Source organism: Octopus bimaculoides, chromosome 4, assembly GCF_046866305.1.
Source record: "Octopus bimaculoides isolate indiv1 chromosome 4, ASM4686630v1, whole genome shotgun sequence".
NCBI lineage: Eukaryota > Metazoa > Mollusca > Cephalopoda > Octopoda > Octopodidae > Octopus > Octopus bimaculoides.
This window is the reverse complement of record NC_142931.1, coordinates 138,683,073-138,704,391: the sequence shown is the minus strand read 5'-3', so window position 1 is coordinate 138,704,391 and position 21,319 is coordinate 138,683,073. Positions and strand designations below refer to the sequence as shown.

Below are 21,319 nucleotides of genomic sequence, written 5' to 3'. Positions count from 1 at the left end.
GGGCATCACATACCACTCTTATGTTTCATTTTCGCATGGTTTCCGCAACTGAATGGCCTTTCTGCTACCAGCCACCTCATACCCTGTATTGGGTGCATTTCATCAAGACACCAACACCAGGGAAGTTTTAACAGGACTAACTACTACTCTCAGCCATTTAGTTTCTGTCTTCGTCATTGTTTAACATCTGCTTTCCATGCTGGCATGGGTTGGACGGTTTGACTGAGGGCTGGCAAGCCAGGAGGCTACACCAGGCTCCAATCTGATCTGGCAAGGTTTCTACAGCTGGATGCCTTTCCTAGTGCCAACCACTCCGAGAGTGTAGTGGGTGCTGTTTATGTGCCACCGGCACGAGGGCCAGTCACACAGTACTGGCAATGACCACGCTCGAATGGTGCTTTTTACATGTCACTGGCACATCATCATTGTCATCACTGTTGTCATCGTTTATTGTCTGCTTTCCATGCTGGCATGGGTTGGATGGTTTGACTGAGGACTGGTGAACCGGATGGCTGCACCAGGCTCCAATCTGATCTGGCAAAGTTTCTACAGCTGGATGCCCTTCCTAACGCCAACCACTCCGAGCGTGTAGCAGGTGCTTTTTACGTGCCACCGGTATGAGGGCTAGTCAGGTGGTTCTGGCAACGACCACACTCAAAAGGTGTTTTTACGTGCCACCTGCACGGGAGCCAGTCTGGTGGCACTGGCAATGACCACGCTTGAATGTTGTTTTTCATGTGCCACTGGCACACGTGCCAGTAAGGCGACGCTGGCAATGATCACGCTCCAATGGTGCTTTTCACATCCCACCGGCACTGGAGCCAATCTGTGGCGCTGGCAATGTCACCGTCATGGGAGTCAATCTGTGACCCTATATATACATATATATATATATATATATATATATTTTCTTACTGTCCTAGCTTGAGGTATAGTCACATAGTCTTTTTCACTTTATTGTATTTTAGTAATAATATGTAGAGGGAATATATCTATACATGTATGTTCTGTTTCATCAACCTTTCATTAACTCCTGATTTCATTATAATTTTGAAAGCTAATTTCTCCATTCTCTGAGTTGTACATTCTGTAATTTGTAACAATTATCTCGACTCCCAATAATTATCTTAAATTGAAATTTTATTACTTTTTAAACTGATGTTCTTCATATAATTGTCATTTTATTGTTTAACCTTTTTTATACCTAAATTGTATTAACTCTTTTTTTTACCATCTTTATCCGTTTTTCTCATCCTCCAACTGTTCTATAATTAACACTTAGAGTGAAGGTGCTGGGCTTAGTGGTTAGGGTATTCAGCTCACAATTGTGAGGTTGTGAGTTCAATTTCCAGCAGGGCATTGCATCCTTGAGCAACACACTTTATCTCACATTGCTCCAGTCCACTCAGTTGACCAACATGACTAGTACCTGTAATTCAAAGGGCCAGCCTTGTCACATTCTATGTTACCCTGAATCACCCTTAGAACTACATTAACCCATAGCATCAAGAAAAAGGACACAGGAAAAAATTACTATTGCTTGTTAACCCTTTCGTTTCTGTATTTATTTTGATAGATGCTCTGCGTTTCTTTCAGTTAATTTTAAATATAACAAAGAATTTAGTAAAATAACTTTGTTATCATTAAGCTAGTGTTAGGAACATAAATTGCGACTAAGGTTTGGTGGAAGAGTTTGCCAGCTTGTCACTATTGATGCTATATATAAGGAATAAGGATTTTGTATTGACATCTCACATTGTTTTAGCTGAAGAGCCCTAGTCCATTGGTCAGTCATCATATGCTGCAGTTTAACACTTTGTAGTAAACTCCTTAAAATGCTCATTTGAGTTGTCATCATTTGCAATCAGGTGTTGATCAGCCTGACCTTTGGGAAGGTTCTCATACCTAAATTTCGTCATCATTATCATCCATATAATTTTCACCATCTTTAGCTTACCTCCTTTCTTCATCACTCTTGCCAACATCAGCATCATCACCTTAATTATAAACATTGTTATTATTGTCATTATAATCAATGTCATGATCCTCACTATCACTTATTGTTGTCATCGTCATCACCGTCTTCTCTACCAGTGCCACCACCGTATAGCAATCTAGTTGTTTGCCAAGTTATTCAATAGCATCTAATTGTTTCTGCTTAGAGTGAGCCAAATGAATTAATTGTGCTTAGCTGCACAATAATATCACTTTCTGAAATGCAATTAGTCGGACTTTGTGAAAATACTTAACGTTGTTCCCTTGTCTTCTGTATTATTTACTTAAAACTTTATGTTGACACCTTTCATTATCAAGTGTGCTTAATTAGGACACAGTTCTAAAGCAAGTTTAACTCTGAACTGGTTATTTAAATATAGATGCAAAATAGCTAGATAATAATAGATTGGGTTTCCAACCCATGAGACACAATTTAAAATCCACTGTCGGTATTTGGTGTCTCTCTACTTAGGTGATCAATGAATCTGAGCAAAATCTGATATAGAATTGGGAATACCAGTGACACAGTGAAATGCACCCAGTCCACATTATAGTACATGTGCGATAACAAAATCTTCTGGTTTATTCAATTACATGAAATTTCTTCGAGCGAGATCGTTGCCGGTGCCCCTGGACTGGCTCTTGTGTGGGGTTGTTGTAGGATTTTCGAGCGAGATTGTTGCCGGTGCCCCTGGACTGGCTCTTGTGCGGGTGACACAAGAGGTTTCTCGAGCGAGATGAGCGTGGCCGTTGCCAGTACCGCCTGACTGGCCTTCGTGCGGGTGACATGTAAAAGCACCCACTACACTCTCTGAGTGGTTGGCATTAGGAAGGGCATCCAGCTGTAGAAACTCTGCCAAATCAGATTGGAGCCTGGTGTAGCCATCCGGTTTCACCAGTCCTCAGTCAAATCATCCAACCCATGCTAGCATGGAAAGCGGACGTTAAACGACGACGACGATGTCCACCAGATGTTGTGAGCTGTGAAGGGTAGTGGGACACTGAGACACATCTAACCCATGACAGCATGGAAAAGTGGATGTAAAATGATGATGGCGATTAGTACATGTAATTTGATGTCCTCCACATCATCTTCCTCTCTGGCTTAGTATTCTTTTCCAAATAGTTTCTCTATTTCAATCATTTTGCTCTTTGGCAAGGTTCCAGTGTTCTCCCAAACACTTGTATCCAATCTTTTCAATGTTTTTCATTACTTTACCATCAAGAAACACTAGCTTCCTTCTTTTCATTATAAGTATACCACACTGCTTTACTTCTAATTCTATTTCTACAGTTTTACTAAATAGAAGAATGGGTGCTTTTACGTGCCACTGACACGAAGGCCAGTCAAGCCAATGAAGGAGAGGTTGGCATGGGTGCTAGTCATCGAATTTGGTTCAGTTTCGATTTCACTTGCCTCAACAGGTCTTCGCAAGCAGAGTTTAGTGTCCAATGAAGGAGAGGTTGGCATGGGTGCTAGTCATCGAATTTGGTTCAGTTTCGATTTCACTTGCCTCAACAGGTCTTCGCAAGCAGAGTTTAGTGTCCAATGAAGGAGAGGTTGGCATGGGTGCTAGTCATCGAATTTGGTTCAGTTTCGATTTCACTTGCCTCAACAGGTCTTCGCAAGCAGAGTTTAGTGTCCAATGAAGGAGAGGTTGGCATGGGTGCTAGTCATCGAATTTGGTTCAGTTTCGATTTCACTTGCCTCAACAGGTCTTCGCAAGCAGAGTTTAGTGTCCAATGAAGGAGAGGTTGGCATGGGTGCTAGTCATCGAATTTGGTTCAGTTTCGATTTCACTTGCCTCAACAGGTCTTCGCAAGCAGAGTTTAGTGTCCAATGAAGGAGAGGTTGGCATGGGTGCTAGTCATCGAATTTGGTTCAGTTTCGATTTCACTTGCCTCAACAGGTCTTCGCAAGCAGAGTTTAGTGTCCAATGAAGGAGAGGTTGGCATGGGTGCTAGTCATCGAATTTGGTTCAGTTTCGATTTCACTTGCCTCAACAGGTCTTCGCAAGCAGAGTTTAGTGTCCAATGAAGGAGAGGTTGGCATGGGTGCTAGTCATCGAATTTGGTTCAGTTTCGATTTCACTTGCCTCAACAGGTCTTCGCAAGCAGAGTTTAGTGTCCAATGAAGGAGAGGTTGGCATGGGTGCTAGTCATCGAATTTGGTTCAGTTTCGATTTCACTTGCCTCAACAGGTCTTCGCAAGCAGAGTTTAGTGTCCAATGAAGGAGAGGTTGGCATGGGTGCTAGTCATCGAATTTGGTTCAGTTTCGATTTCACTTGCCTCAACAGGTCTTCGCAAGCAGAGTTTAGTGTCCAATGAAGGAGAGGTTGGCATGGGTGCTAGTCATCGAATTTGGTTCAGTTTCGATTTCACTTGCCTCAACAGGTCTTCGCAAGCAGAGTTTAGTGTCCAATGAAGGAGAGGTTGGCATGGGTGCTAGTCATCGAATTTGGTTCAGTTTCGATTTCACTTGCCTCAACAGGTCTTCGCAAGCAGAGTTTAGTGTCCAATGAAGGAGAGGTTGGCATGGGTGCTAGTCATCGAATTTGGTTCAGTTTCGATTTCACTTGCCTCAACAGGTCTTCGCAAGCAGAGTTTAGTGTCCAATGAAGGAAAGGTACACACACACGCACACACACACACACACAAACATTTGCATATGCATACTTATTCTTCTTGCATATACATACATACATGCGTGTGTTCTGCATGCATAATTTCTTAAATAATATATAATTCTTCTGTACATCATGCAAAAATGTACTGAATATTCTGATGAAAGAGAACATATTTAGCAGTCAAATTTTGCAAGTTAACATCTTGATATCACAGTTGCAAATATGTCTTTTCTTTTATTTTCCATACTTCCTGTAAATTTTTATGTTATCTTTGACAGAACGTTTAATAAATTAGCATTTTTTAATGTACATTACTTGATTATTATCATATGAAGGAATTTGTCCGTTTGATAAGATTCTTTGGCAGACAGAAATTGTTGGTGTTGATTTACGAAACGACATTGAAAAGAAATTCTAGTGTCTTTGCATTCATCAAATTTTGAAAGCAACTTAAATAACAAGTTGCTTTGCAAATCACGTCAGTGAGAATTTCTTAAAATTTATTTTTAATGATAGAAAACAAAGAAGAGTTTAGAAGTGGCTGAAAGAAATATATATATATATAGACGCAGGAGTGGTTGTGTGGTAAGTAGCTTGCATACCAACCACATGGTTCCGGGTTCAGTCCCACTGCGTGGCACCTTGAGCAAGTGTCTTCTACTATAGCCTCGCGCTGACCAAAGCCTTGTGAGTGGATTTGGTTGACGGAAACTGAAAGAAGCCTGTCGTATATATGTATATATATATATTTATATATATATATTTATATATATATATATATGTGTGTGTGTGTGTGTGTGTGTGTGTGTGCGCTTGTGTCTTTATATGTTTGTGTGTTTGTGTTTGTTCCCCCCAACATCGCTTGACAATCGATGCTGGTGTGTTTACGTCCCCGTAACTTATCAGTTCGGCAAAAGAGACCGATAGAATAAGTACCCGGCTTACAAAGAATAAGTCCTGGGGTCGATTTGCTCGACTAAAGGTGGTGCTCCAGCATGGCCACAGTCAAGTGTCTAGAAACTGAGGTTGGAGGTAAGCAAGGGCATGCTCCCCGTAGAAAATCCAGCTCTAGAAAAACCTCATGATAGCAAAAGAGAATGGGCACCAACCAGCCCAAAGCTTGGTTGCTATGGCATTGAAGTAGATCTGGCCACCCCAGTTAACGTAATGTAAAGGACTGGATGATGATGATGATGATGCAGCTCCCCAGCTTACCATTTTTGGTTAAACCGTCCAACCCATGCCAGCATGGAAAACAAACATTAACTGATAATGAGGATGATATGTGTGTATGTTTGTGCCTTCTTAACTTGATATCACATGCTAGTTGTAAATGAGGGAGCATTATGTTGCTTGGAAACAAGTGAGGGTTGGCAATTGGAAAGGCATCTGGTCACAGAAAATTTGCCTCATTAAACTCCATCCGACATATGCAACCACAGAAAAGTTTATGTTACGGTGGTGATATTGAAAATTATATTATTTACTAGCTGATCCCGTACTGTCAAAAATGATGGCTAATTGTAGTATTTTATATAAAAATATGGATGGCAAATCAAATTAATACACTTACCAATGTTATCTAGTGGTTGTCTTTTGAGATGTGACATCAATCATTTGTTACTGAAAGAACGCTGGTTCACACATACAAGCGTTCACATACTTCCCTTGTACATGCACATACATACACACATATACTCACACAGAGTTGAAACGCTGTTTGATTATTCTTTTGAGCGTTGTATGCTCACCATCCCACTTCCATTGCACAAACACACACACACAAACATTCACATACCTCCCTTTTACACACACATATACTCACACAGAGTACCAGTTTGCCATCACCCCTTCCTTCCTTATTCATCAATCCCCCCCCCCCTGCTTTCTCATTCATATGTTGTGACAGAGCAAAACACAAGAGTATTATTATAGTAGAAGATTATGTCTTACCTCATCGTAGGCAGTAGGGTGTAATTTGAAGGAGATTTGTCTGTTGTTTGTAGCAGGTCCAACAACTGCATAGGAGCTCCTTCATAGTTAAATATTATATTATTCAACTGTATCAATAATTAATTGAAGTTTTTAAACATTGTTTTAGATATCACGAGATGAAGCTATCAGTGTAATTAGAAGTGATGTTCTGGAGAAAGTGAAAGGTGAGTTGCAAATAATTCAAATAATTTTCTGTATTTTTCTTTTTACCAAATCTATTTGAACATTTATTATCGATTGTCAGCATGGACATGTTAAACTCTCGGATTGTTCAAATAGATTACAGGTTTAGGAAATTTAGTTACTGTAAGTGTTAAGCACTAAATGATTTCGTGTGTGACATGCAAGTTGACTTACAACTTTCGGCTAAAATACCATCATGACTGTGTTTGCGTTACAGATGTGAAATAGTCTAGCATGTCCTCCATTGTATAATTATTATTATTATTGCCTTTGTACAGTTTCTAATGCTGGAGATGTACTACAGTGTCAGCTGTTCACTACCAGTGAACTAAGGTAACACCTCTTGTTTTTCGAGCACCTTTTGGAGTATTCGAGCGGTTCCAAGTAGTGTTGTTTTCTGCAAGTGCTCCACCCTTATTGCAGCCCCTATTTGTTCCACGTACTTCTCGAGATGTTTGCTCACTGTTCCCAGGGCTCCGACAATTATTGGTACTACTGCTACCTTTTTCAGCAACCACAACTGCCTAACTTCCCAAGCTAATCTATCATATCTCTCGACTTTTCTTTCTTCCTTATCGCATATCTTGTTGTCAGCTAGACATGCTATATCTATGATCCAGCATAGTTTTTCTTTCTCAATTAAGACTATGTCCAGCTTCCTATTCTCTATCCCATGGTTGCACTGATTCATAAAATCCCATAGGATATTTGCATTTCTATTTTCAACGATAACTTCAGGTTTGTGGTCGTACCAATTTTTTAATCTGTCAAGTCCATACTTGTTGCAGAGTGTCCAATGGATAAGCCTTGCTACATTGTCGTGGTGTCTCTTATATTCCTTCTGGGCTAGTGGCCTACATTGGCTGGTAATATGCCATACGGTTTCACCATTTTGTCCACAGATTCTGCATTTATCACTTTCTGATTTGTTGTCTATTCTGTATTTTATGTCGTTTGTTCTTAGTGCTTGCTCTTGGGCAGCACAGATTAGAGCCTCTGTTTCCGGTTTTTGGTTTTCTAATTTTAAATCACTTAGAGCCTCCGTTTCCGGTTTTAAATCACTTTTATTATTATTATTATTATTATTATTATTATTATTATTATTATTCAGGTCACTGCCTGGAAACCACTACACCATATGCCCATGGGTGTAGTGGTTAACCCCAAGATTCCGAGTTCGATTCCAGGCAGTGACCTGAATAATAATAATAATAATAATAATAACAAGAACATCGAAAAATACCTTAGGAATGAGAACCCAGGTTCAAAATTTCCCCCAAGACACCAGATGAAGGCTGGAGGGTATATCAGCCGAAATGTTGTGTTAACAACAAACAAGATGAGGACAAATACCCGTCAAATGTATTTCCTCACCTCTTAAATATAGAACTGCACTTTACAATGATTTATAAAATACCCAACTTTTACTTCAGGTGTGAAAGTCTCCAGGTTTCCCCCAGTCTGTGGTGTTTATCATATATGTGTTTGTTCTTACTGTCCTTGCTTGTTTCTTTCTTTTGTTTACATAATTACTTCTGTTCTCTTCATAACTTGTCCTTTTTACTATTCAGTCTTCACACTTTGACTTTTATTATTATTTTATTTATTTCATTTTTTCTTCTGCCTTTGTCCATCTAGCACGTCCACTCATTTATATCCCAGCAGCTTATGTTGCTCAGGCTGTCAGACTGAACAATATCAGAAAGTGTCAAAATTGTGATGATATTTGATTGACAACTGATGAAGGGATGGGCATGACTGCACCCATTATTTGTGTTTTTTCCTGTTATTTTCACATATTCCTTTGACATTCCCCTGTGCCAAATTTTATTTTCAATCAATCAGTTTATCTGACTTAGAAAAAAAGTAAAAATTTTAGAAATACCAAAGCATAATTTGAATCTGTAGTCTAATATTTAACCATTCATTTACCAAGTATCATGGATTTCTTGTAACTACAGTATTTTATTTTTATTTGTGTAAGATTTGCAACAGCCATTAAAAGTCATTGCATTAATTATTTTTAGTTCGTTGTAATGTCAGAGGCTATGTGATAAATATGATGTTTAAATAGTGTAATTATAATTATTGTCAATCATCATATTCGCTGGTAGTTTTAAAAATATTTTCCCTCGCATCAGAATAGATTAGACAGGTCTGCAGAACAGTACCTTGTAAACTGTTTATTATAAAATTTTAAAGCAATTTTTTTTTAGTCCTTAGCAAAAACAATTTTTTTGTTTTCTTTTTAAATATCATTTTACTAACTTTGCTTGCTTTAATTTTATTTTTATTGAGTGTTTTTATTATATTTGGAATACTAGATACAGGGTGTAAATTTTCAATTTTGTTACAAAAAAAAAAGACAAAGAAAAATTGTATAATTTTAGCTTGTGAAAAGAACTGAAGACAAAAAGGAAAAAAAAAGAATTTAACAAATATATTTTTATGTAGAATTTTATAAAAATATTTCCAGTTTCCAGAACTATCCATTGTAAACTTCAACTTGAAAATGTAAAACTATGTGTATAAAAGGAGATCGAAGAGAATAAATTGTACTTACAAAATGATATATAAGCTTATTACCGACAAAATGACAGGTGTCTATCTGTAAGTTGAAAAACTGTCAGCTAGACTGGAAACTGTTGCATTCTGTACTTGGAATTATAGTGCTTTATCAATCCAGTTATGCAGCTAAATAGGTATTTATTGTAATTACAGACACACTATTGCATTCAAAGTAAAACAATAGCACAACCCCATCATCCTTGCTTGTCACAGTCTACTTTCAACTTTTAGGATACAACTGCCTAGATATTCTAACATTCTCTATCATCTGTGACCTTTTCTCGAAAGCCTTATATTATATTGCCAAAATTACATCGTAGCAACTTGGCTCTCTTTTCCTTTGCAGCGAAGGAATATTTTTGTGGAGGGTTCTTGTCAAAATATCCCAATAATACATCATCATCACTGTCACTATCATTATCATTATAAAGGGGTGGTGAATGGAAGCATCAGGCAGAATGACAGGCAAAATGCCCGAATTGCTTTCTTTTACATTCTGATTTGAAATCTTGCTAAAGTCACTTTCAATTTCACCTCTCTCTCTCTCTCTCTCTCTCTCTCTCTCTCTCTCTCTCTCTCTCTCTGTAATTAATAAAACAAATGCCAGTCAAGTACTGATGTTGAATTAATCATTTACACTCACTGCCCAAAATTTGCAGGCTTGTTCCTATGTTAAAAATCTAGATTGGCTGAATTATCAAAGTGGCAGATAAAATGCTTCGCAGTATTTTATTACAGTCTTATATGTACTGAGTTCAAATTATGCTGAAGTCAACAGAGAGTGATATAATTCACCATTCCAGCCCCAAAATTACTTGCCTTGTGCTTATGTTTGAAACTATTATTCATTTATCATATTTTTATTGCCTGCTCATTTTCACTGCAATACATAAAGTACAGCTCCAAGTGCCTTGGAAATGTGTAATGTTTTGTTTTGCTTTTGTGTTATCTATTGTATTGAAAGTGCTCTATGTAAAATGCTTATGGCAGATACAAGAGTTATTTTCTGCATGTGCATTTGTAAGTTCTTGGGTTTTGGGTATCTATCCATCTACATGTTTTTTTAATGATTCTCAAAGCACCTATTATTATTATGTTTGTTGCTGTTTTCAAATCCCACATTCTAGTTATCTCATTTGATAGATCTTTATATTTGGATAATTTCTTCATTTCTTTAAAAAGCACATTATCATCTCTCAGGACTATTATTGTTGTTGTTTCTTTTGCTCCTGGCTTTTCCATAATGACACGATTTTAAAGGTTTCGCAATCATATATCTTTCAATACATCTTTATCATGTTTGTAATCTGCAAAAGGCCCCCACGCCCTGCTCCAACATTTTCCAGCCTGATCTTAATTTTTTGTATCGTATTTCTGCCCCTCTGTCATATTTCAGCCTCTCATCACCTGGTACCAAGCCACCCCTCTTAATATTACTTCCCTGCTGAGTTAAGATGGCTTGTCTTTCAAATTATTCGATCTCATTGGTGCCATTTAAAAACCACCCAGTACACTCTGTAAAGTGGTTGGCTGTAGGAAAAGTATCCAGCCACAGAAACTATGTCAAAGCATACACGTGAACTTGGCACAGTCCTTTAGCTTGCCAGCTCCTCTTGTACTGTCCAACCCATGCCAGCATGGAAAAGCATATATTTAACGATGATGATGATGGTGATAGCGATGATGATATTTTCCTTTTGTTTTTTTTTATATATAATTCTCTGCCATCCCATTGTGATATATTTTACTTTTATCACACGTTACTGCTTACTCATATACCCACAGTCAGTTATCGCCGCTGTGTAAATACATTAAATTTATGCTCATTGTTATCCCGGTTGCTTTCAACACTTACTTGTGCTGGTCTCAAAAGCCGTTCCTTAATTTCATATTGTCCTGCCTACGCTCTATTTTGTTCCTTCCCCCCTTCTCTCCCCTCTTTAATTATTGGAAAGCATTCTCCTTTTTGCTGTTCCTCTTTCCACAGAAATGCTGCAAAATATAGATATACAAAAATTCCAACTACAAAAGTGTTAAAAGGAAAGAAGAACAAAAAATGTGAGAGAGAGAGAGAGAGAGAGAGAGAGAGAAAGATGGAGTGAAGGAGAAAAGATATCTACAACATCCTCATTCATAAAACAAGAAGTATTGTTGTTTTGGTGGATGATAAATTGTTAGGCATCTCTGTTCAAACTCATGTTGCATTGAAAATTCAGCAATGTTAAATCATTTTACTGTAATTTTCAGCCAATTTACCCATGGGCTATTTTTTAAATGGGTATCTCTGTATGTTTTGCAACAAGAACAGTTATGATATAAATGTTTGCTAAATTGTCAGCTTTCAGTGAAAAGAGTAACAACAACAACAACAAGAATTGCAACAACATCAGCAACATAATGTTAACTTTATAAACAAAGGCATACTTGCATACATAAGAACACACACACACACACACACGCACACGCACACACAATCATACATGCACATACATACATATATGTTTACATACATATATGTATGTATATATATAGATATATACATAGATACATATATGTACGTACATACATATATATATACATACATACATGTATACATATATACTTATATGTATACATACATACATACATACATACATACATACCTATATGCATATATATATATATATATATGTGTGTGTGTGTGTGTGTATAAATAATATAAATATAAAAACAATTGAGAAATTTCTGTTTCCTGAAGACAAATAAACTCCGCAGAAGAGAATATCAGAAAAACAACAACAACTGCAACAACAACAAAAGCAAAACAAACAAACAAACAAACCAACGAAACAAAAAAAAAAGATGACAAAACAACACAAATATATAAAAACAACAATTACAACAACTGAGAAGGAGAAAAAGAAAGAAAGAAAGAAAGAAAGAAAGAAAGAAAGAAAGAATCTAAAATACATAGCCTGTGGTTTGTTTTGCATGAAACTATGTATTTAAAGGAAATATTGATATTTCTGCTACTGAAGAAATACTTGTTGTTGTTGTTGCCGCCGTTCTTGTTTATAACAACAACAACATCAACAATAATGCTGCTTATGATAGTGTTTATGATAAACATGCTGGTCATGTGAGTGATTATCAGCATTATTATTATTATAGTAATAATAGTAGTAGCAGTAGCAGCAGCAGCAGTAGTCGTAGTAGTAGTAGTAGTAGTAGTAGCAGCAGTAGTAGTAGTGGTAGTGGTGGCATTGATATCAATGAATGATATTTAAAACCAAGTATGTCTGCTGTATATGTATATTCAGTTTAGTTATTTATTTATTTATTTTTTTTTGTTTCTGAGTGATTCTCTTGAGAGATTTCATCTTCCATGTTGGTAAAAGTAGAGAGAGAGAGAGAGAGAGAGAGAGAGAGAGAGAGAGAGAGAGAGAGAGGGTGGTAGTGGTGGTGGTGGTGCCTGTAACAATGGCATTGTTGATATGTGGGGTATTAATGTTCGGTAAAAGGCAGAAAGGGAGTACATTAAATGGAAGTACATTCGCTAATAAAGTAATCTTTTGAATAAAAAAGGCCGCATGTAATATCTGTTGTGTTGCGAAACTTTTAAGTGTCAGAGATTGCCAAGTTCGATAGGATTTTGATCTGCCAGCCGAAGTGCTGATGATTCAAATACCTCCACCTGGACTATGTTATCTTAAATAAGGAAAAAAAAAAAAAGAAAAAAGTGGAAAATATTAAATAAAAAGGGAAAAAAAAAAAAATTTTGTTCTTACATATAGGTGCTTGCATGGCTATGTGGTTAAGAAGCTTGTTTTGCAACTACAAGGTTTCAGGTTCAATTCCAATGTGGAGTACCTTGGGCAAGTGTGTTCTACTATAGCCTCGGGTTGACCAAAGCCTTGTGAGTGGATTTGGTTGATGGAGACTGAAAGAAACCTGTTTTATAAATATATTCAAGCACTTGTGACCCGCATGTGTCTCCTCCTCCCCATCACTCAGGTTATGTCCAGTGTTTGAGGCCCCGCACTAACCCCGACATCCTGCCCTTCGTAGAACATTGATAGCAACAAATGTAATAATAATAGGTGCCTTGGGAAACATGTATCATAGACTTATTGAGGCAAGCAAAAGTGAAATTGGGATGGCACCTGTGCCCAGCGTCGCCTTTCTGGCACTTGTGCCCGCAGCATGTGTAAGAACTTTCGAGTGAGATCGTTGCCAGTGCCCCTGGACTGGCTCTTGTGTGGGTGGCACATAAAATACACCATTTTGAGCGTGGCCGTTGCCAGTATTGCCTGACTGGCCTTTGTGTGGGTGACACGTAAAAGCACCTACTACACTCTCAGAGTGGTTGGCGTTAGGAAGGGCATCCAGCTGTAGAAACTCTGCCAAATCAGATTGGAGCCTGGTGTAGCCTTCGGGCTCCACCAGTCCTCAGTCAAATTGTCCAACCCATGCTAGCATGGAAAGCGGACGTTAAACGATGATGATGATAGATGAATTGATAACCAAAACCGCAAGACTTACAAATGCACATGCAGAAATCTCTCTCTGCTCTTGTTGCAACTTGAATTGCAACAGTTTAAATGGAACATTTATAGCATCAACCTTACCAGTCTTGAAAGGTCTGCAATGACCATTGGCACTACCCCTTCCTCCACAACCAGCATATAAAAAAGTAAAAACACTAAGCTGAGTTAGGAGATCGGAGTGCTATCTTGCTGTTTGATGACATAACTGTCACATAGTCTGTGAGTCCAAGAGAGATTTATGGTCATTGCCATAACACTAAAGTCTAATTAATATAATATTTTAAGCCGGTGGTTCTCAACTGAGGTCCACATGGCCCTTAGGGGTTCATATAAGATTTAATTGTTAAAAATTATGTGCAGTAAATTAACTGTATTTCTACAATGCACGAAATATTTTAACAATTTTTTGATACAATTCTTAATGATATTTAATTATAAAAATATAATGCAAATTTATTTTAAGCATTGAATGGCTGTGAGGGCTCTGTTGAGTAAAATAAAAATGGAAAAGGTCCATAGGAAAAAAATAGTTGAGAACCACCGTTTTAAAGAAAGACAATAAACAGCAACATGAACTTTCAATGATTTCAGCCATCTTCTAGCAAATAGGTATCATGGTGAGGCACAGTTCAGAAGTGTTTTCATAGTTGGTTTGTTGGCTAAGTAGATTCTTAACAGGGTCTCTATACCTGGTGGAAGGGTGGTAGGGAGGTGTCCTTAAACTGGGGGCCTGGCCTGAAAGTTTGTCAAGATGAACTCTCTCCTAAAAGTACCCAAAATGCCTGGTGGTGGTGGTGTCAAACCGGGTACTGGATTAGGTTTACCACACAAAGATTTAAAGAAATAGCATAAAGATTCTTTGCTGTATTCCCTTATAATCCTTTAGCATTCAGATTATTCTGTCAAATATAATATTTGTTTATCTACATTGTTTTGAATTAATCATGTATTATCTCAAAGATTCAAGATTGGCGTTAGAAAGGGCATCCAGCTGTAGAAACTCTGCTAGATCAGATTGGAGCCTGGTGCAGCCATCTGGTTCGCCAGTCCTCAGTCAAATCGTCCAACCCATGCTAGCATGGAAAGCGGACGTTAAACGACGATGATGATGATGATGATTCAAGATTTCAATGATGTGATTGTTTATTTTTAGAATGACATTGTAAGGTAGGTGTGAGATGCTAGATTTGGCCAGTTTAAACATACCAAAATAGGTAGAACATTTTGGCAAGGCTTGGCCAATTTAAATGCTAGTGTTAATCCGGCAGTTTAAGGCACAAATCTTCTCTTATCTCCTTTGTTTTTGTCTGCTGGCAGTAAATGAGAAAGATTTCAGTATGGGCTATTGAGAATTTATTGAAAAAGGTAGATTTAGCAAAATTTCTATAAATCTGTAGAGAGTACAGCTGGAGGAGTTCCGTGTTTGGAAGTGTAAAGAGGTGTAGTAAGCAATAAAAGATTGACTGGAGAAATTGTGCAGGTGTTGCGTTTTATGGAGTGTTTTGTTAGTATTTTTGCGCCATGACGATGTCACTCCAAGCAACGCATTAACTAGATGGGCTGATTGTTGCTTCAGTCAGCATCATCATCGTAAACAACAACTACGACAATAACAAGAAGATACTTTATTCTGGGCCTTACATAACATCCTTGTTGTTGTTTGTGGTGAGGAGCAGTGTGGTGGGTGTTGCTGGCTAATTACGCTTGACAGGACACAAGGTTAAAGTGCTTAGAGACTTTATGGTCTCTAACCTTTCAGTTAGGCATTTAACTCTTAGATAGGTGGCTTAATATTAGAAAGCAAACCCAACAGACATTTTTCGTTTTTTTTTCTTTTTTTTGCAACTAAATCTCAATAAGATAGCAAACAACCAGAAATAAAACAGGTCCCTAGCATAAACAAGCTCATAGCAACCAATTAATATGTTGGGAGTCACAAAAGAAAAAGGGGAAAAAATCTCATGAGAAAGAGCTATGAAAAACATAATACAATCAATTCAAAATTTTAAAGAATAAAGATTATAGGTGCAGGCATAGTTTTGTAACTAAATGGCTTTGGGTTCAATCACGTTGCTTGGTGCCTTGGCCATATGTCCTCTACTGTAGTCCTGGGCTGGCAATTGCTTTATGAGTGAATTTGGTGGATGGAAATTATATGTAATACACCACCTTGAAGAAACATCACTTTGTTTTAAGCATTAGGGCCTGAATACAGGTTCCCTCTCCACTGCCCATATTTTTTTTGCAGACAATATGCAACAAATATTTGGGCAGGGCAATGTTCATTTAACATCCATTTTTTCCATGCTATCACCTCTTGCACAAGATTGATTTTGTCAGAGGATAGAACTAGTTACCTGTTAAACATCTAAATATAATGCCTGCTACTAATGTATACATATTTTGTATGGCTTAGTGGTTAAAGCATCGGGTTCACAGTCATGAGGTAGTGAGTTTGATTCCCGGACCAGGCTATGTGTTGTGTTCTTGAGCAAGACACTTTATTTCATGTTGCTGCAGTTCACTCAGCTGTAGAAATGAGTTGCAACATCATTGATGCCAAGCTGTATCGGTCTTTGCATTTCCCTTGGATAACATCGGTGGCGTGTAGATGGGAGGTTGGTATGCATGGGCGACTGCTGGTCTTCTATAAGCAACCTTGCCTGGACTTGTGCATCAGAGGGGAACTTTCTAGATGCATTCCATGGTCATTCATGACTGAAGGGTGGGGGTGGGGTCTTTATATATATATATCTTATCATACTTGGAAACAAGTGTGGGTTGGTGATAAGGTCATCTGGCCCTAGAAAATTTGCCTCAACAAATTCTGTTTGACCTATAAAAGCATAGAAAAGTGGATGTTAAATGATGATGATGATGATGATGATGATACACCCACCCACACATACACAAGTTACTAATGGCAACAAATGGAAGAAATAGTACTCAATATCAGGTGTGATGCCTTTGAAAATGTTGATTTTAAAAATAGATGTAATCAGGTTAAAAAAAATAAACTACAAAAACAAAAAAAAATGAAACTCACTAAGCACACACATATAGACACACACGTACACACACACACACACACACACATATAGATACACACACACATATACACACACATGCGTGCACAAATACTCTCAGGATATAGTTTTAACCAATTCCAAACTTAATACGCCTAGTATTGAGATTGCAAGATTTCAAATGATTATTCATATGCTGAAGATCAAGTTGATCAAAGATGATACTACTACTACTACTACTACTACTACTACTACTGCTACTGCTGCTGCTGCTGCTGCAACCTGGCAGTAATATCATTTTTACAACCCCTCGTCCTTCTCCTCCAATCTTTAACTATACGCAAGAAAAAAGATTACATTTTACAGCAACCTCCAGTAAAATGCTACACGCTTTCTCTCTCAATCACTCACTCTTTGTGTGTACGTGTGTGTTCGCACATATACTTATACGTACATAAATACATGTACGTATTTATGTGTGTATATATGTAGATATACATATATGTAAACACGTGTATGTGCATGTGTATATGTATTTGTATGTAGATAAATGTATGAACATGTGCATATATAAACACACACACACATGTATATATATATGTATATATATATACATACATACATAACATACATAAATAGGTAATCATGTTTATATATATATATATATATATATATATATATATATATATATATATATATATATATATTTATATATATATATATATACATATCTGCATAAATACACACATGCACATATATATGCATAAATAGGTAATCATGTATGTATGTGTGTGTGTATATATATATATATATATATATATATACATACACACACACACCTGTATACACACACATGTACCTATATATATATATATATGCATACACACACGCAAACACACATGCACATATATATATACATAAATAGGTAATCATATATATGCGTATATATATATATATATATATATATATATATACACACACACCCACACACACACATTGACACACACACACATATATAAAGGGAGAGTGAGAGATACACATATAAACATATGCTTCTACATATATATAATCTTTTAGTTTCACCTCTCTTTCTAGCTCTCTCCACAACCACTCTCTCCCTCTCTCTCTCTCTCTCTCCCTCTCTCTCCCTCCCCCTCCCCATCTCTCTCTCTCTCTCACACACACACACACAATCTCCTCTTCCTTTATCTCCTCCCATATCATAATGTTAATGCGTAACCTTATAACATATAATTTCTCTCTTTTTAAACATGTTTTCCTTTACACATTCATTCATCCAGCTTAGTGCTCTGCTCTTTCGCTTCATAATGTCGGCTTCACTGTCTTCTTGGTCTGTCTCTTTGTCTGTCTGTCTGTCTGTCTGTCCCCCCTCCTCCCCGCCTCACATGTTGCATCCATTTTTACCAAGCTTGCAGTGCTGAGATGATGACAAAACACTGGTTTCTGCTGCAGGACCTTTTTTTTATCTTTTACTTGTTGCAGTCGTTGGACAGCAGCCATGCTGGAGCCCCACCTTGTTTTAAGACTGGTACTTACTCTATCTGTCTCTCTCTCTCTTTCGCTGAATGCCGACTTAGCAGACATAAACAAACCAACATCGGTTGTCAAGCAGTGGTGAGAAGCAAACACAGACACAGACGCCCATGCACACTTGCACATACACACATATGTACATGCGCACACACACACACACACACACACACACACACTGAATGTTGAGTTAGTGGACATAAACAAACTAACATTGGTTCTCAAGTAGTGGTGACAAACAGACACAGACACCCATGCACACATAGGTGCACACACACGCGCACACATATGCATGCACATGTGCATACACACATATATGATAGGCTTCTACACAGTTATATATACACACACACACACACACACACACACATGCACACACATATATATATATAGACACACACACACACACACACATGCAAATATATAGTCTAAGTTTCAGTCACCTGCTTTCAAGTTATGTTCTATTTACTTTATTCTTCATGGATGGATGAAAGGCTAACTTTGATTTAACAGGAACTTGAGAATCCATTCCTACAAACCGATTTAATTCTGACATGAAACTTGCCGGTCCAGGCAGCAACTTCTGCTTGATTCCCTGACCCCCTAACCTTACCCTCTCTAAGACAGGTCATCGATTTATTTGCAAGAAATGTTTCTTCGGAACATCTCGTATGTTATTCATTTTGGCAAACTGACGTGAGAAGAATTGTGTTACCCAAAGACAGAAGAAAGTGCCAGCAGTGGCGTTTGAACCACTGACCTATGTGTTGCTAGTCAAATACCTGAGCCACCTAGTCGTTTCACCTCTTCAATATTTCTGAACTTGTTGCCAATAATACAGCAGAGACCAACAAATATGATTAGTTTATCATTCCACCTTTAATCTTCTTGCTTCTTTCATCCTCTTGTGTTCTTTCTGGCTTTTGCACACTTCTGTGTTCTTTCATTCTTTCTTTCTTTCTTTCGTTTCTTCTCAAGTAAACACGTGTGTGCACACATGCAGATTTCAGTGTGCATTTACGCAGGGTTTTTGTATGCATGGCTGCGCTAGGCATGCAAGCATATATGCACTTGCATGCAATCGTAGGTACATGCATACTTACAGATGAGTGTATACATACATACATAAATACATATATACATACATACATATATACATACATACATATATACATACATACATATATACATACATACATACAATGTGAATATATATATATAGGTATATGAATGCTTTTTTTATGTATGTCTTTGTATGTACATGTGTGTGTATATATATATATATATATATATATATATATATATGTATACATACACACACAAATGTCTTTTTATGCATGTCTATGTATGTATTTTTATATACGTGTATGTATATATATGTATATATATGCATATACATGTGTATGTACATGTGTATATATATATGTATATATATGTATATATATATATATATTTATATACGCATGCATATACATGTGTATGTACACGTGTATGTATATATATATATATATATTTGTGTATATGTGTGTACATATGTCTGTATATGCATAAGTATATATGTGTATATGTATGTCTGTATATGTACATATATTTATGTATGTATGTATGTATGTATGTATATAAGTATGTGTATATATCCAAGCACACAGCACAAAGAGAAATTTTTCGCAAAGTTACCGGTTGGCAAGTGACTTGCTGGAATTGTGGACTCTCCAAATGGAAGAATCTATTTTGAGAAATTGAATCAGGAGACAACTTTCGAGGGCTCTGGCATTTGCCCATTTTGACAAGCTGTTGTAAAATTTGGCTTCTTTTACTGTTATATTCTATCATTTACCATGAATACGTAATTTTAGATTTTTCACTCAGGTTTCAGTTCAACCCGATTGCAGCGGCGCCAGTGGCGACAGCGGTGACGGTGTAGGTGGATGGATATCTTAATGTCTACTTTTATGCTTTTTACCTCTCTTTTCTCCTCCTTGTTTCTCTTCGCCAATATTCATTGTCTTTACATGTTCGGTTGTAGCAATTTGATTTGATTTTCAATGAGGGAGTTGTTTACATAACAATATGTATATCTACGCATTCGCTTATTATTCGTTTCCTTGTCAATTTATTATTATCATCAATATCATCATTGTTGTTTTTTTTTTTTTATGTATAAATTTTGGTAAATATTTGTGCAATTTTCTGCAGTGATGCTATGAATTTAGATGAATTTTGTAAATTTCAACATTTGCATGCATTGTGCTGTTAAATGCAAAGTATTTTTCAGTTAGAAGCTCTCTATTTCTTTTTGATAATAATAATAATAATAATAATAATAATAATAATAAGAAGAAGAATAAGAATAATGATAATAATAATGATTTCATTTATTTGCCATCAGGGCGAAGCACGAGGGAGACAATAATAATAATAATAATAATAATAATGATAATAATAATAATAATAATAATGTAGTAATAATGATGTTAAAAATAACAACAGCAACAGGAATAAAATCATGCAGCTTTGAATTTAGGAAGCTACCTGTTGTTCTTAAAGGTTGGAAATTGAGAGATACGGTGAGCTTTGCATTAAGGACTGAACCCCTTGACTAAATGCATCGATGCTCCACTGCCTCAGGCCTCAGTCATCTGAAGCACCACACCTCTGTGAGTTAGAGCTTGTGGGGTTCATAATCAGTGCTTAGCAAGAGTGACGTGAACACCACCAGCACCAGCACCAAGCGATGTTGGGGGGACAAATACAGACACACAAACACACATATGTCTGTCATACCGGCCATGACAAAGGGAAATAGCCCTGAAACTCGAGTCGCCTTTATATATATATATTTATATT

At 37.1% G+C, this 21,319-nt stretch overlaps 1 protein-coding gene across 1 annotated transcript in view; it reads left to right on the top strand.

The window, feature by feature from the left end:
• Positions 1 to 21,319, top strand: part of LOC106868227 (polyribonucleotide nucleotidyltransferase 1, mitochondrial) — a 400,992-nt gene that overhangs the window by 71,632 nt on the left and 308,041 nt on the right. Inside the window, exon 11 of the mRNA XM_089351556.1 lies at positions 6,725 to 6,782. Within this exon, the coding sequence (XP_089207682.1) occupies positions 6,725 to 6,782 (58 nt within the window). The remainder of the gene's footprint in view (positions 1 to 6,724; positions 6,783 to 21,319) is intronic.